This window comes from Pichia membranifaciens (genome assembly GCF_001661235.1).
Source record: "Pichia membranifaciens NRRL Y-2026 unplaced genomic scaffold PICMEscaffold_2, whole genome shotgun sequence".
Lineage (NCBI taxonomy): Eukaryota > Fungi > Ascomycota > Pichiomycetes > Pichiales > Pichiaceae > Pichia > Pichia membranifaciens.
In genome coordinates this window covers 2089089-2104971 of record NW_017566983.1, presented here as the reverse complement: position 1 = coordinate 2104971, position 15883 = coordinate 2089089, and the positions used below count along the sequence as shown (strand labels likewise).

The 15883-nt window shown below is 44.2% G+C and overlaps 7 protein-coding genes across 7 annotated transcripts; 5 read left to right on the top strand and 2 right to left on the bottom strand.

Moving 5' to 3' along the window:
• Positions 1-221: 221 nt before the first annotated feature.
• On the bottom strand, positions 222-2006 carry PICMEDRAFT_21365 (hypothetical protein; the record flags this gene model as incomplete). The annotated part of the gene is made up of 3 exons (XM_019162197.1): positions 222-410; positions 471-666; positions 784-2006. Coding segments are annotated over 3 exons (1608 nt in total), but the record flags the coding sequence as incomplete, so codon positions are not given.
• Positions 2007-2768: 762 nt separating this feature from the next.
• Positions 2769-3572, top strand: PICMEDRAFT_72018 (hypothetical protein; the record flags this gene model as incomplete). The annotated part of the gene is made up of 1 exon (XM_019164076.1): positions 2769-3572. One exon carries the CDS (start codon positions 2769-2771, stop codon positions 3570-3572), a length of 804 nt encoding a protein of 267 aa, XP_019019133.1.
• A 187-nt stretch (positions 3573-3759) lies between these two features.
• Positions 3760-6117, top strand: PICMEDRAFT_72017 (hypothetical protein; the record flags this gene model as incomplete). Its single annotated transcript, XM_019164075.1, has 2 exons — positions 3760-4831; positions 5399-6117. 2 exons carry the CDS (start codon positions 3760-3762, stop codon positions 6115-6117), a joined length of 1791 nt encoding a protein of 596 aa, XP_019019132.1.
• Positions 6118-6440: 323 nt separating this feature from the next.
• On the top strand, positions 6441-9221 carry PICMEDRAFT_10946 (hypothetical protein; the record flags this gene model as incomplete). Its single annotated transcript, XM_019159734.1, has 1 exon — positions 6441-9221. The coding sequence occupies one exon, from the start codon at positions 6441-6443 to the stop codon at positions 9219-9221; it is 2781 nt and encodes a 926-aa protein (XP_019019131.1).
• A 141-nt stretch (positions 9222-9362) lies between these two features.
• On the bottom strand, positions 9363-10328 carry PICMEDRAFT_72015 (hypothetical protein; the record flags this gene model as incomplete). The annotated part of the gene is made up of 1 exon (XM_019164074.1): positions 9363-10328. The coding sequence occupies one exon, from the start codon at positions 10326-10328 to the stop codon at positions 9363-9365; it is 966 nt and encodes a 321-aa protein (XP_019019130.1).
• A 787-nt stretch (positions 10329-11115) lies between these two features.
• On the top strand, positions 11116-13226 carry PICMEDRAFT_122506 (hypothetical protein). The gene has a single exon (XM_019159902.1). It carries the CDS (start codon positions 11446-11448, stop codon positions 12907-12909), a length of 1464 nt encoding a protein of 487 aa, XP_019019129.1. The 5' UTR covers positions 11116-11445; the 3' UTR covers positions 12910-13226.
• A 124-nt stretch (positions 13227-13350) lies between these two features.
• On the top strand, positions 13351-15876 carry PICMEDRAFT_72013 (hypothetical protein; the record flags this gene model as incomplete). Its single annotated transcript, XM_019164073.1, has 1 exon — positions 13351-15876. The coding sequence occupies one exon, from the start codon at positions 13351-13353 to the stop codon at positions 15874-15876; it is 2526 nt and encodes an 841-aa protein (XP_019019128.1).
• Positions 15877-15883: the final 7 nt, after the last annotated feature.

Sequence of the window (15883 nt, the reverse complement as noted above, 5' to 3'; positions counted from 1 at the left end):
TCAGCAATCCAAATGCAGAGAAATTATGACCGTTGCAAAGAACAACTAGTACCTCATGCTTATCTTTCTTAGATACTGTGGTGTCAGGTCTTCAACAGCTCTCTGATTGCGTAAGCCAATGCCGTATGCAAGCATTTACGGTATGCGGCGTATGTGGGGGGTATCTTTCCAATCTATATATAAATCTATTTCATAGCTAGCATCGACATAACTCAAGTGTCTTCGTTCCACCTATCTTCTACAAAATCTCGTATCCGAGAACGCTCTGTGCCATCCAATTTCCACCCAGAAGGCGGTTTTCCTGAATTTTTCAATGCCGATTTCCCATCTTTTTCCAACCACTCTATTCGTTTATCAAGTCGACCCTTTTCTCCGTTACAAACTCTCTCGTAGTCCCTACCTTGAAAGCACTTCAACTTTTTAACAGCGGCACGAAGAATTTTTATTTGACTGGCATTGAGTCCGTTGACACTCTCGATATCCTTTTTACTATCACACATGTCTTCCCGTACAGTTTCCCATATCCATTTTTCAAAGTCCCAACCCAAACGAGTCCAAACAGTCCCGAAATTTCTCATGGGCTGGTTGTTCATGTCAATGAATAGATCGTCAAGAACATAGTGCCAAGGATCTAGTTTTGGACTGTGAAGATGGTAGAACATATCTCTTGGTCTTGACAACATGGGCACAGAGTAGTGCTCCATGTTGGCCTTTTCATCGTACATTGGTCTCCAAAACTTTGCACCATCTTTGTTGAAGCTGGCAATTCCCCCGTTGCCCAACGCTGCTCCCATGACTTTGGAATATTCGTAACCTTGTTTACCGAATGAATAGTCATAGTTGTAAACGTACCCACCTCGATCAATCATCTCTTTTCTCCAATACTCCTGTATCCAGGTCAAGCCCAAAACACCTTCAAAGTCTTCCATTGGATCAACCTGAATAATGCAGGAGTCAACAATCCAATTTCGATCCCTCAACCAAATTCCGTATGTCTTATCCGGTTGATTATTTACTTGCCACCAAGGCTTATCAAGGACTTGTGCTGCCAGCGACCATGTTTCCTTATCACCTTCACCAGCTCCTCCCTGTGAAAGTAACGGATAGTAGCCAGCTGGGCCATTCAAATTGTAATATAAAGCAAGAAGAAGGGTGCTAAAGTGGGTAGATTTATTAACCAATAACAAGCCAGCCTCTGTGGACCAATCGGGTAAAGTGCCTTTCAAATCGTGTAGATTCACATTTTGCTTTGGATTTTTCAATTCTTTACTCTGGTACAGGAGCTCGTTCGGTGTGAAGTAATCATTCAAAAATCTGACAGGCTTCCAAGAGAACTTGAGTCCCAGACTTGTATATAGTGCCGGAGATGTGGTACGCCGCCAGAAGTCAGGCCATGTGATCAAACCATAGTGTTGGAATAGCTCTGATTCAAACAGTGTATCTGGGTTTTCGACAGTAAATACATCCGAGTCAAGGTACAGGACCTTTTCAAATGAAGATGCTAATATTGCAAGAGCTTTGAGTTGATATCCCGTAGCATTTAGTTTCTTCAACACCGGCTTCGGAAACACATCCTCAAATGTCACACATTTTGCGTTGTACATGGGGAAAACCGTCTCACAAAGGAGCTCATCCACATCATGCTTGTTTGGAATGATAATCTCGATGGGCCTTTTGGATCCGACTTTTCGCAGAGACTGGACTGCCAACAAAGAATACCAAGAGTAAGTGCTTCCGCCAAGAAGAACGTATCCCGATCCACTGTAGAACGGACAATCTTCCAACGGTAGTGAGCTTGTGATGATTTTGTTTTTCAAATTCAAATCCTTCAAAAATATGTTGTCAAATTCCATCAATTTTGACAAATAATCGTAGGATAACTTTGTATAAGCGTCATCTATGAAAACTGTATCCCAAATGACAGGTTTGCCTCCATTGAAAATCACACGTTCTGGATGTGGAAAACTAAGGGTATTTTCCACAGCTAGATTGGCGAAGTCTTGCATGAAGGCTTTGAATGCAATTTCTCCTGCGCCTTGAAATTGCAATCTAGCATTCGGATTGTGTTGCACATTCTCCACTTTCTGACTCAACTCCTCAAAGTAATGTGTATAGTTCAATGAAGAAGCTTCCATTGCTTTATGATGTTCTTGCCGTAAAAGAACACGGACGTCCTTGTGTTCCAAAGGTTTTTTGACAGTGCCTGAGTCAAAGTAAAGCTTTCTTGTTTCATCGTGCTTCACCAACGTTACAAGACTATGCCTCGTTACATACCACAATGGCTCTCCAAATCGGTACGCATCTATGCAATTTCTGAAAGCGATGAACGTAATGTAAAGCAGAAAGACATTTATGATCAGGTTTGCTCGTCTTGTCACAAGTGTGTGTCTTCTGCACCATCTCCTCCACGTTGTGAGCCTGAGCCAGTGGGATAGTCGAAAACTTTTCAGTCCTAATCCAGGCATGAATCTCACAGCTTATATTCGGCCCCCTCGATTTTAGTTATTACCGGATCTGCGGAGTGTTAGGCGATATTAAGCAAAGCCTTAAAACATCGAAGGAACCAGGAGCAAATCATGTAAGATACTTTCCTTGAAAATTTTGGCACGTGATCGGCGGAGGCTGAAAGGTGAGGAACCAAGCCTTCTGCGGAAGAGCAGGAAAGAAGCTTCGACATCGGGTAAAAAGACTGGGCGAAGCCCTGATAGAGGTCGCCTACAGTCCAGACTCTACAGTCAGACGAACTTCAGCTCCACACATACCCGGACATGAACAATGCCAGAGAAATAGTAGTATCAGCGGGTGGTAACTTTAGAACGTGGTTCAGGAACCTTTCTACACCGGTGAAAATCGGGGTAGTGATCGGTCTTATAGCTCATGCGGTGATATCTGTCGTCATTTTGGTGAATTATCAGAAGATTATCAGCTACGTGGTATCTGTTTCGGATGAAATTAGGCAAATGAAGACGAAGGGCATATTGATTTTCGCTCTGTTAATTGGTATTGTGAGCTTTCCCCCTCTTATCGGGTTTTCATCTCTCTGCATTATCATCGGAATAGTTTACGGCTACCAGGGCTTCCCGTTGATTGCAATCACGTCTAGCGTGATGTCTACTGTTGCTTTGTGCTCCTTCAAGTTCTTCTTCAAGGACGCCTCGCAGAGGATAATCGATTCCCACAGCAACCTGCAGATCTTCGTCTCTGTCATCAAAGACTCAGACACAACGTTCATACAGGAGGTCTTTGTTCTCACGTTGATGAAGTTGTGTCCCTTGCCGTACTCGATAACCAATGGCGGGCTCGGGTGCGTACCCCACCTATCTCCCCTTGCATTTTTCCTTGCAACCATTGTATGCTCCCCTAAGTACTTGATTCAGATATTCTTGGGAATACAGCTACGAGAACTTGGCGGTCCAGATGGGGACAACAACCAAAAGCTTGTACATTTTATCATCATTCTCGTCACAGGGCTCTCGTTTGGCACGTTGAGCATGTTGCTTTACAAAAGATTACAGTACAAGTTCCAACAGCGCTCTGCCGGCCAGGACTACGTACCATTGGATACTGTATAAGCATACTCTTATTTTGTGGTGTTGCCTATAATGGCTGTATCGTCTGTGACATATTTCTGTTTCCTTGAGAAGATACAACCGAGTGTTGGCCCCAAAGTATGCTCTCGGCTAATAATCCGTTTTCGGCGCACCGCGCCTTATTCAATGTTATGTTATTGTTTATATTTTCGAAGGACCCCCCCAGAATATGACGGATCGACTTTATGACCTTGAGCCTACTTTCGCCGAAGATACTGATGTAGAAGGGTTTAATCTTGGTGTTGATCGTTTCCCTACAACTGGCTGGGCTACAGAGAGAGCAGTGATTGCCAAAATTGCCGCAGTGGCGTATCGAAGAATGAGACAGAGAACACTGTACTCCACAGATTCAGCCTACTCATCTATTTTCGATAGATACTCGCAGCAATGTGGAGATTCTCACCTCTCTGAGCTTTCGCATGATTCTTTCATAGTGTTCGGAAAGAGAATAAAGACAACTGATACAGGCCCGCTGAATCCCGGAGAGGAAGTTGTCACATACTCCCACTATGAACCGGTAAACAACATTTTGAGCTCTTTACTCAGCAGGAAGCTGACAGTCAATAGCTTGAAGCAGCGAGCCTCAGAGTATGAGATAGAGACCACATCGTACTGTCAGTACTGGGGTATAAATGAGGAAAGCTACCAGGTTATCAATATGCTCGAGCCAGATTTGTTGAAAGATCAGGTATCTCTTTTTCACTTCTACCAACACATCAAACGCACCAACCTGGAGTTGAAAATCATCAGTCGACATTATATACCGGAACTAATAAACCAGGAGCACAGTGAACTCAGCATGGAAGATAAGGGCAAAATACTCAGATCTTTCCATTCAATCTCCGACTTATTCGCTTCACTTCAATCTGGTATTGCCCATCTAATGGAAAGTAGAATTGTCGTCAACGCAAATGTCATTTCAGCAGTTGTCGGCGATGCATTTGCGCGTATGGACACCGCTTGTGACAGCTTTGCTATGGGAATAGTCATACTCTCTGACGCATACAATGTGCCCCTGCAAAAGTACTTCCTGGCTAACGGCAAGAGAATTTATGAGCAAATTGGACTAGAACATAGCAGCATGAAAAACACCGATTTGCTGCCGTATCCTCTTCTAGCCAAGTACTGCCTGACATTAAGCGTGTTTGACTTATTGCCTCCGTTTGAGCTAATAAATGTGCCGGTGACCAAAGCCATTGACCATTGCAAGAACATTCAAACAAAACTTGAAAAATATAGAGGTATTCACCGAACCAAAATTCTGCTGGCTCGACAAAGCAGGCAGGTAACTGCCAGCATCGTTCAAACTTTTCTAAACTTCCCATCTACTGTTTTCAGCACATGCATACTGTTGCCTTTCGTGGTGATCTGCTGGGTACTTTTTTCTCTAAAGGCGTTATTTTCCCCTCGTCCGGACAATAGGTTGACCTGACGCACCCCAAACTTCCTTCTCCTCCTACCTTTTTTATTCAATATCGTTCCCCATTTATATGTAAAAGAAACCGCTTCTAACTCTCTTTTGGACTTATATTTCTAGCATTCATTGCATCACACATCCCAAGATACAACACTCGCATGTTTTATGTGAGGAGAAAAACAGGATGAATGCCACCAAGGGCGCGGAGTTTGTTCCGAGCTGAGACGATGCCTCTATTGTAATTAGAACAGGCGGCTCATCTGTTGCCAAAAGAGAATTGGAAGCGTGTTTCACTATTGTCCGTCACTTTTTCTTCTTCTCCTATACAACAGAGCTCCAGTCAATACCACCGCTAGCATTTCGAAGCAAACATTTTGGAGAACTTCCTGAGGAATGAATAACGAAGCTGTGTATATGGCTTATCCAGAAAATGGCTCCGAAAACCCAGCCGACGCAATTCCGAGCTCCACGGCGGATGGAGAAGAGGAGGACAGAGAAACAAACAGACTAAATGGGAAGAGTTTTATCCGGGAGAACGGCTCTGAAGCCTCAATATTCACGGCCTACAACGACGACAAACAGACCGGCGTGAACGGTCCTGCAATCATCCCATCCACTCCCACCTCGCCTGCTTCCATTTCGATTTCGGCAGTGAATGCAGTGGGGACCACAACCAGTTTTGCAACAACCATTGTCGAAGACGCAGAGCAGCGGAAGTCGCTACAAATATTTGACCCCAACCAGCCCGGGCGACAAACCGAGCCAGCACTACGGGAAATAGAGAGGGGGCGTAATACGCTACGGGACGGGGATGGGGGAGAGTGGGTGGAGCAGGACCAGCGGGAGGACATCGCAGTAATAACGAGCAACAGCTCTGAGGCGGAGGCCTCATTGGACGAAATCATCCTGCTGGAGACATTGGCACGCTACTACGGCTACCTCTGCTTCCTGCTCGAGAAGTTCTTTGTGTTCGCCACCATGGCTGGCTTTTCTGGTGTCTATGTCCTGCTTTTTGCGTTCAGCTTCCTCTACACCACAGTGGTGCCCACGCTTTACACACACAACCCGTTTCGCGAGCCAGGAGCAGACCGGCGCGTCGCCAAGGCTTAGGCTCTTTTTCCGACACTAGCGAAATGTTCTTTGTTGTTGTTTTGGAGCTCTCACTGAGCGATGTCTGTTAGGCTTCGATTGTAACGTGGGCCCGGAAGAGTTTGTTTTCGTGTGTGTGCGATCTACATGGCTTGTCCTTTTCGGCCAAATGTGTGCTTCCTTGCTTGTTTGTTTTGGGAAGCCTATTAGTTTCCTAGTCAGAAAGCACAGTTGCGATCATTACTATTGCTATCACTTAACTGGACACCACAGATTTTCCTCTCGGGCTGGAGCGGAAGGTAAGCAAGTACTAGTATAACTCAGATTATAGAAAAATAACAGAGATGTCAAGCAGTAGCAACTTCTTCAAACCTGCTGCAACACCCTTGGACCTGGATTCGCTTCCGGATTTCATGCAGTCTCCAAACCAGCAGGTCAAGTTCCACAGTGCTTTCCCACCGCTCACAACAAAGGTCCGGGTACGTGGTGTCATGGAAAGAGCAGGCTTTGATGTTTACAAGCCTGAAAAAGATAGAAGCATCTCGTCTGGCACACGATCACCGCGGTTGAATGACTTGTATCATGGGGACAACGGCCAGTTCCACCCGCCAAACAGGCTCCATTCAAACAGATCCTCATCGTCGTCACAGAAATCACCAAACCGAGTACCCCTTAGATCGTACTCGCACAACCAGATGAGGACAGAAAATACATCGTCTAGGTCGACTACAGAGTATAGATCAAATGCCAGCGATAACCACGAAGCGGGTGAGCGGTTCAAAAACCCTTCTGGGAAAACTAGAAACTTCACAACCAACCCTTCGAACAACTCAACTCCAAACTTGGCCCACGGGTTTGACAAGTCAACTTCATCGACACACTCCCCGGTCGATTCTTCCTCGTCTCCATCGTCAGAGATCAAGAAGAAAAATAGTATTCTAAGCTATGCTCGTCAAAGATTGAATTTGCATACTGCTAAACAGAACCAAACCGTTCCAACAGCTTCCCCCCTTCAACAAAATAATTATTCATCAAAGGAAAAAACATACCCAGAGCCGGTTGTTCCAAACTTAACACTATCAGATACACCTCGACATACCATCGATTCTGACTTGGAGTATAATCCAACTGATAGAGTAAAGCTTGAACCAACTGCCACACTTGCATATAAATCAGAAGCTGAAGGTGATTTCATGTCACCACCGGAGGACATCTGGGTGGAAGGAAGCAAACGTGTTCATCACGGCGCTGCAGATGAATTGTACAGCCGACAGGTTCCCCAAGTTAACGGTCCAAGGCCATACTACGATTCAGAGTCAGATCCCAACATGGAGGAGCACACAGACATCCCTCTTAACTTTGGAAACAATCAGCATCCGGGTGGGGTACCATCAGCCTCACAATATGCTTTTACAAATCCAGATATAGTCGTATCCCAACCTGACGGACAGAATATCGACGTATATGCTGATGATTCACGGTCTTATACCAAGTTGAGTGCCCCAGAACAAAGTAATTCAAGGAGTCTAGTACCAGGGTCTCCCGCAAAATCCTTCAAGTCCGAAAGCTCGGTCGAGTCATTTGATGAGAAGTTTATGTTACATGGCAATGACAAAGAAGAAGATTATACAGGGGATCTGTCTCAGGAAACTTTGGGAGGATTAGGCGGCTTGAGAAAAACAATTCAATCGACCGAAAGTGAAGGCATGCTACCGGTAGTACCTAACATGAAAAATATATATAACCAGGACAACAAAAGAATAAGTACCTTGGGGACCAATGACATGAAAATTTACAATCTTCAAAGTTTTGATTCTGAAGACACTGATGATCAGCAGGAACTGCAGGTGGTGAACGACAATGTAGTTGATTTCAACCAGATAAACGAGATGAGCGTGATTCAAGAAGGAGAATCAGAAGACCGTAAGTCGTCACTGGACATGAACGATCCTTACAGATCAAATGTACCTTCAGAGATATCAAAAGTTCTTCCAGATTCTAGTGTGGCTAGAATTCCTATCTTGACTATTAATCGTGACTCATCAAGTGAAGATCACGATATAGCTTCATTCAAGGATGCTGAACAGGGGGATTATGATCATGAGGACGGTTTATTTGAAGCAGGAAAACCTTCAGTTGCAGGTTTCACCGGACATAGTGCAAACATCGTTGATACACCTAGCTCTTCGCTCAACCCATTTCTTCCTGACTCCGAAACTCCTCAACCTAAGGCTTTGAATGCCAATGGCATTTCTGATTTGATTAATGATATAGATAATTTTGGACTTGCTTCAGGTGGGCCAAATGAGGAAGCTGAAGATTATCGGGATGCTGATGTATCGGGAGAACACTACGATACCTCGCAACAAACAATGGGAAGTTTCGAAATTCCACCACGTCATTTTGAAATCCAACAATTGCAACCACATCAACACCAACACCCGCACTCTCACTCTTCTGCAGCATCGACTTCAGATACGGAAGCTGCTCACGCAAGCCATCATCCATATGCTTCACTTTCACACAATAGCAACACACCATCCTTTGGTAGCACTCCTCTGCAGATGTCATCTGGCTTCACCACTCCAGATAAAGATATCAATTTTGAAGAAAGCAAAGCAAGTTTTATTACTGCTCATAAAGAGCTGTACTATCCTCCTGGGGAAGGACCTTGCCGTAAATGTGGGGACATCATTTTGGACAGCGAAAAGAAGATTTGGTCCAAGGACAACCAACTATCAGGACAATGGCACAGATCGTGCTTTGGGTGCCATAAGTGTGGTTCTAAATTCAATAAGGGTAGCTCATGTTATGTGTATGGCGATCAACCATATTGCGAGCGCCATTTTCACGAACTGAATGGATCATTGTGTTGGATTTGTAATAAGGGTGTTGAAGGTGAATGCCTGCAGAACGAGATCAATGAGGTGTTCCACATCGACTGTCTCAAATGCGTCATTTGTGGGTTGAATGTGGAAGGTGACTATTTCATATTCCGGGACGAGGTGATGTGTGAGACCGATGCAAAGGAGTTGATGTATCAGATTGAAGAGGCCGAGAAGGAATACCAGGGCAAGGATGTCGAAAAAATGATCAAAAGAAGAACTAGAGTTTTATACTTGTAGTTTTTGCTTTCATAAGGATATATGGATATGTCTATATATCTCTTTAATATAATAAGCCATGATTCTATAACATGCTAATATGTGACTTTCATCTTTCGAACTCTGTCTATATACACTAATAGCTACAATCGCTTACTGTGATTATTTGCGGACCCCTCTAGGGAGCTTCAAATACACAGTCACACCGTCCCCCTCTTCGTTCACCAACGTTAAGGAGCCGTCGTTGAACTCAGCAAACACTTTGCACAAGGGTAAGCCCATGCCAAAACCGTGGATTGGGTCACGCTCGTTATCCTGGGTGGTGGTGTAGTGGAATTGCCAGATCTTTTTCACCATGGAAGGAGGCATCCCACCCCCGTTGTCTTTGATTTTGAACACTATTGTGCTCGGGTCGGCCTCCTCGCCATATATGCTGATCAGAATGGGCTTCCCGTGTGTGATGGAAGGGAGCGTGGCATTTTTGAACAACTCGAACATTATATGCACGACATGGGGGGCAATACAGTAGACACTGAGATCTCCGTCGACGGCTGACACTTGCTTGAACTTCGGCACCGGGTAGTCGTTTAATGTCAACATCTGCGACGTGGTCTTCACGGCCTGGTCGACAACGCTCTTGGCGTCGTGCACCTGTAAAAGCGGCTCAGGGTATATGTATTCTTTGAGCTCAAACGAGGCCGCTATGCGGTTCGTGTGGAAGTGGGAGAAAAAGGCGTCGATCTGCTTGGAGTAGTTCTCGTCTAGCAGCCTCAAGTCGCTCGGCGTGATCCGTTGGTTGATGCTCTCAAGCTCCAGCACCTTGGAGTCGAGCTGTTTGTTTATCAACGCGAGAAAGCGCTCCTCTGAGAACTCGGTCTTCTCCAACTCACCGTTCTCCAGCTCCGATAACTGGTCGAGATACTGCTGTCCAAACGCCGTGTAATACTTCAACAAGGGAATCCGGTCCACAGTTTCCCTTGGTAGCGCATTCGAAAGCAGGCCAATCTGCGCCTTGTAAATGTGCTGCAGTTTTGAGCAGAGACTGCTTCTCTTCTGCACAACCTCTCGGGTAACCGGTATCACGGAGACCGGGGCCGTTTTGAACATGGAGGACACTAGCTTGAACATCGTTTCGCTCCGCAGCTGCTCGGTGTATAACAAGTTTTTCGGTCTTCCAGCCTACAGACGCCCACTGCCGATCTCTGCCACCCAGTAAGCCGAAGTAACCCACCTCGGTTGGAACACAGTCATGCAAACATCCCGGCTGTTCTCACAGCTTTACCCCAGAGAGAGGAAACCGTTGCCAGAGTGAGGGAGGAAAAGAGAGCACGCGCCCGGTTCCCGTGTCAATCCCGGAGACCAACCTTGGGCATTTTGGGCCGATCGACTGTGCTGACATAATCAACAAAAAAAAATCCCACGTTTGTGATTACGTAATGAGGATATGGAGCGAGAACCAGAACATGATAAGGGTGTCCGATTAATGGTGCAAGGACGAAGAGGAAGAAGAGGGAGCAAGAGAAGGATCTGGGAGGGGCAACGAAAGTGAAATGAGGGGTAGAGATGACCAAGGCGAATGGTTCCATGTCTGTAAAGAATGTCGTGAGGTGCCGTCCGAAAGTGGGGCCTGTAATTGGACGGTGCCCTTAATTACGGCGCAATATAGGCTTCTACACGGGAGAATGATGAGCAGGGCAGAAAACTCGGACATGTTCTGTTTCTGCCTCGACAAAGAAGATGGATCTAGAACACTGTAAGTGGGATTCGAATTTGCCGAAAGAGTGGTCTGGGGTGCACTAATAGGGTAGGACAACGTCCGAGACACTATGAGGCCTATTGTGGCTAACTGCACCGAAGTATGCCGATAGCCGAGTCTAGGGGAGAAGACTCAGCTTATCGTGGTCGGTAATCTTTCATTTTGGCCTGTTCTGGATTTGACATGCTGCATGCATTAAACTTTCGAACAATAGTGGCTAATAGGTTGCATTTTGCATTTTGTTTTTACTCTGTTGCTTGTGTCAATACGGTAACGCCGTGTTGGGGGGTATCTTTGCGCAAGAGTAGGGTTGTTCGAAAATAATTTGCCTCATCATCTTCAGCATCCTGGGCTACCCGTGGCTTGCACCTTTTTGACCTTTCCTTGCCTTGTTACTTACTTCCCGTCCGCTAGCTAGTTCTTTCCCTTTGCTTGCTTTCTACGGCTTCCTCTGCTCCTGCTACCGAAAGTACAAGCGACACCGGCAAGATGAAGTACTCCGACAGCCACGACGAGGGAAGCATCACGCTCAACAGGTTCAGCAAAATAGATGACATGTTTGCCGACTTCTTCCCAAGCTCGAAGACCGTCGACGACCTGAGCGTGGTGGAGCTCTCTCCGACCAACTCAACCAACACCAGAAGCGCCGACTCAACGGTGGAAAACCTGACCCAGCCTAGCTCCGCCACCACGGTAAGCACCAGCAGACTCAACAACTCTGAAACTTCCTTGGATAAACTTCAGGAGGCGCTTTGCGATGAGTTTTCAAACCAACTGAGCTCTATTGCCACACTCGACAACAAGTTTGAAAAGTCATTGTTTGACCCCTATGTTGGATTTTTCCCGTGTCCGACAGATGAGGACTTGGCACTGGCAACTGCCGACCCGATTGAAATCTTCTTCCCCACCGATGGCATAATGGATGGTTTTTCCAACAAAAATATGGACCTCTACGAGAGGCATAACAGTGCCGACAACCACCAGCACGCTAGGAAGGAAGAGCAGTTTTTCGAAAAGCCCGAGAGAAATTACACTTACTCTACTAATAACAATTCCCACAACGTTGGGCCTGCAGCTGCCAAAGTCTCGAAAAAGTATCCAAGAAGAAGCCATTTAGGAGATGCAGAACTGTTCTTTCGCAAATCAAGCACGGACCCTACTTCCCTTGTGAACATCCCTCAATCTTGCGAATCAGTTCCTGCTCCTACTGCTTATGTGGAGAAGTCACAACAAGTAGCCGTCCCCAACATTCACCACAGCACTCAACCCAGCTCACCATCACTACCCAGATTAGCCAGCTGGAAAGAGGATATGAATAACGTCCCGGAAAATTGCTTACCAACTCATTTTGAGCCCATAGATGATTTACCTAAAATAAAGCAATCCAAACATAGGTGCAAATCTTGCTTCAAAGTATCCAAAACCAGCTACGGCTGTGCAAAACAAATAGTCAGACACTTACCGAATATCAGGTTGTACAAAGAGTACAACACGCCAAATGGATACACCATGGAATACGCAAAACAACATGGCGATAGTCAATATGTGTATATGGCATCGGAGGTGAAAAACGAATACGACCCTCTAGTGAAACGTTACACCATGGATATCCAGTACAACTCCAAGGGAAAAAAGCTCAAACGAGACTACCCTTCGCTTTGTCCATTTTGCAAAGTTTCCGACTCAAGAAAGTTCGACTCGTTGTTCTACGAAAGAAACAATTCGTGTTATCGTGGTCATCTCATTAATACGCACGGAATTAACTCCATGGGCGAGTTTGCCAAATTACCCGAATCCGGGTTTGTATGCTACAAACTCGGCAAGAACAGCTGGTCTGAAACAGTTGGATTCAAATGTCCGTATGAAAATTGTGATTTTTGTTTTTTGAGAGGAGACAAAACGCATGGGTTTCACGAGTATATACGACACTGGAACAGATCGCACATTGAATGAATGGTCTATCCAACTCTGTTGAGTCCTTGTCGCCCATCACTTTTTCCTTCCCTTCTCTCCTTCTCTGTCCTTCCTTTCATGACCCCTTCTTCATCTTTCTAATCTTTATTTACACTTTCTTATGTACTGTTTCTTTTTTAGTTGAACGTGATGTTCTCTCAGAGAGAGCCATAGTTACTAAATGCATCTGCTCCCATTACGCTCTGTGGACGTCAAAGACGTTAAAACGCGGTTTCCATTTCCGTACATCTTCATGCGTTTTTTCCCAATTTTCCTTTCTTCTTTCTTTCCTTCCCTTCTCCCTTCTCTACACTTTATTTCAGGGAGTCTTGATCAAATTTATAAAGCTCTTTCCTTCTTCTCCAACAGATTTTTATCTCGAAAAGTCCTTACTGCCCATAACTAGTAGAAAGAGGTTGAATATTGATCATCTCCATTATCATGTCAGTCAAAGGGGATCCTTCTTTGTTTTATCTCCCGCTAGGACAAACTGTCTATCAGAAATGTTTGATCGACATTCTAATCCAGCTTCACAAACCTCATATCCTCTCTTACTTACAAAAAGAAACTGAGACCAGATCATTGAATTCTTTGACATCGTTGCCAAATGACACGCAAACTGGAAAATCACAATCTTCACGCCCCGCTGCTGAACGCCAAGAAGAAGGGACTATGTCAGATGAGTCGATGTTTGACGCATTTATCTTCAATGTTAAGCAAATAACTAATCATCCATCTCTATTGGTTGACCACTATATACCTAGAAACTTACTTCTTTTGAATTCTAAAGAAAACATTATTAGTCTTTCCAACAAGTATTATCAAGTCAGCGAGATTCTAGATAAACTTGTTCAAAGAGATGTACGAAAAACAATTATTATCAGTGTATCCAACGCCAAAGAAATGGACCTTATTGAATCATTTTTATTGGGAAAAAGAGGACTGCAGTACTATCGATTTTCCGGATCTTCACTCTATTATGACAATCATGGATCTTTTGATTTCCACAAAGAAGAAATCGAAAGTGTCACGGAAAAGTCATCATCACCATCATCTTCTGAAACTTCAAACACTAATGAGAACTTGAAGAAAAAGTCATCGGTTAAAAGTAAAAAGAATAGCAACTCAAGCAATTTGTATGATTCTCAAGATGATTCAACCCCTGGCTTGAAATCAAATAACGGGAATACTGTATCAAACTCAAATGATAAAAGGGAAAAAAAGAAAAAGAAAAAAAGTGGACGTCCATCCAGTGCTGAAAAGCGTGCACGTGAACAACAAGCACAGGTGACAGCAGCTATAGCTGCTGTCACCTCTTCAGATCAAAAGAGCACCGATAAGGATGGTACTCCTTCCCATAAAGTCCGTGATAATAAGGAGGAGTATGTACCCAGACTGTCCAAGCATAACGAGGAGTTCTGCAAAATGCTGATTGAAAAGAAAAGTAAGAAGTTGAACGTATATCTTATTCTGTCATCGCAATTGAAATATTTACTCCAGTTTGAAGATTTGAAAAGTGATTTGATCTTATCGTTAGATTCAAACTTTACGGACTTTGAAGAGGTGTCAAACATTTTACATCATCAAGTTCCGATTCTTAAACCTGTTGTTTTAGAATCTCTTGAGCACTACGAATGGGAGTTGAATAATGATGAACAAGCCATTTTCAGCGACACATCTAAGAGAAATAAACAAAGAAGATCGAGATCTGCAGCCCTAGGTGCTACTGGGAATAACAATAATGGTGTCGATAGTGAAACTGTCTCTTTGTCGAACATCAACGGTAATTTCAAGGGGAAAACTTCGGATGAAAAGGCCAGATTCAATCGTTTGCTTGCCCTTTCTGTGATTGCTGCATGGCCGGAAGTTGAGGTGGAATCGCCATTCACGATACAGTCTGTTTCTGATAAAGTTATAGATTGGCTAGTTGACCCAGAGAAATATACATACCCCTTTAACCCTGCGATAGAAACGAAAATTCCACATGTTTTGGATGATACATTGATTGATGGCGTCAAAGCAACTTTAAGTTCACCTTTTGAACTATCAACGATATTGGGACTCCATAAACTCGACAAATATACATTTTTTGATGAGAAATTGGAAAAAGGAAAGAAAATTGTTGAAGAAGATGAGGGAATGACTAAAGTGAAGCAAGAAATTCAACATTCTGTCAAACGTATGAAATTGAGTTCCAATGAATCTAATTGTACGATTCCCGATAATTTCACATATAGACAATATCAATCACATCTCACAAATTTGATCACTGAAACTTTGGAGGCTATGCTTTCCTGGATGAACAATATCAGGCGGCAATTAGAGTTTGTACATTTGGACGAAACAGAGAGGCAATATGTTATTGATCGAGGAAATTTTGATTGCGGAGAATTATACAAGAAGGATCGAGATCTGGGAGTGAAGATAGAAGCTCGAAATAAAGTCAAAAGTCGATTGATTGCTGAATGTGAGAAATTTGAGTTGATAGCCAGTAGCGATAAAGATGGCCAGTTAGGTTTAAAGGAGAGGTACGATTTATACAGTAGTAAAGCCATTGAGAAGTTACCCGACACAAAGAAACAGGATGATGAAATTCAAGAATTAAAAAAGAAGCTGAGTGAGTTACAAGTGACATTGGATAAGTGCGATGCTGAATCGTTATCTATAAGGCAGAAATATCAGGAAACTTCATCACGAGCTGCCGAGTTGTCTGCGGTTACTAAACGGTTGCAAGAAGAGGGGAAAAGGCTTGAAGATGAATCCAAGGGGTTGTTCAAGAAGATACAAGTGGAAAGCATTGTTGAGAAACAAGCATATGTTAATAAACGAGTCAAAGAGATGGAGAACGATTGTCTAGTTTGGAATGGATATTTGAAAGCTCTGCAGGTGGAACTAGAAAAGCGTGGTAGTGGTGTTGCTGCCACTTCCCGTACTTCTCGAGCCAGTAGGAACAACACACCTCATTGACCTCCGA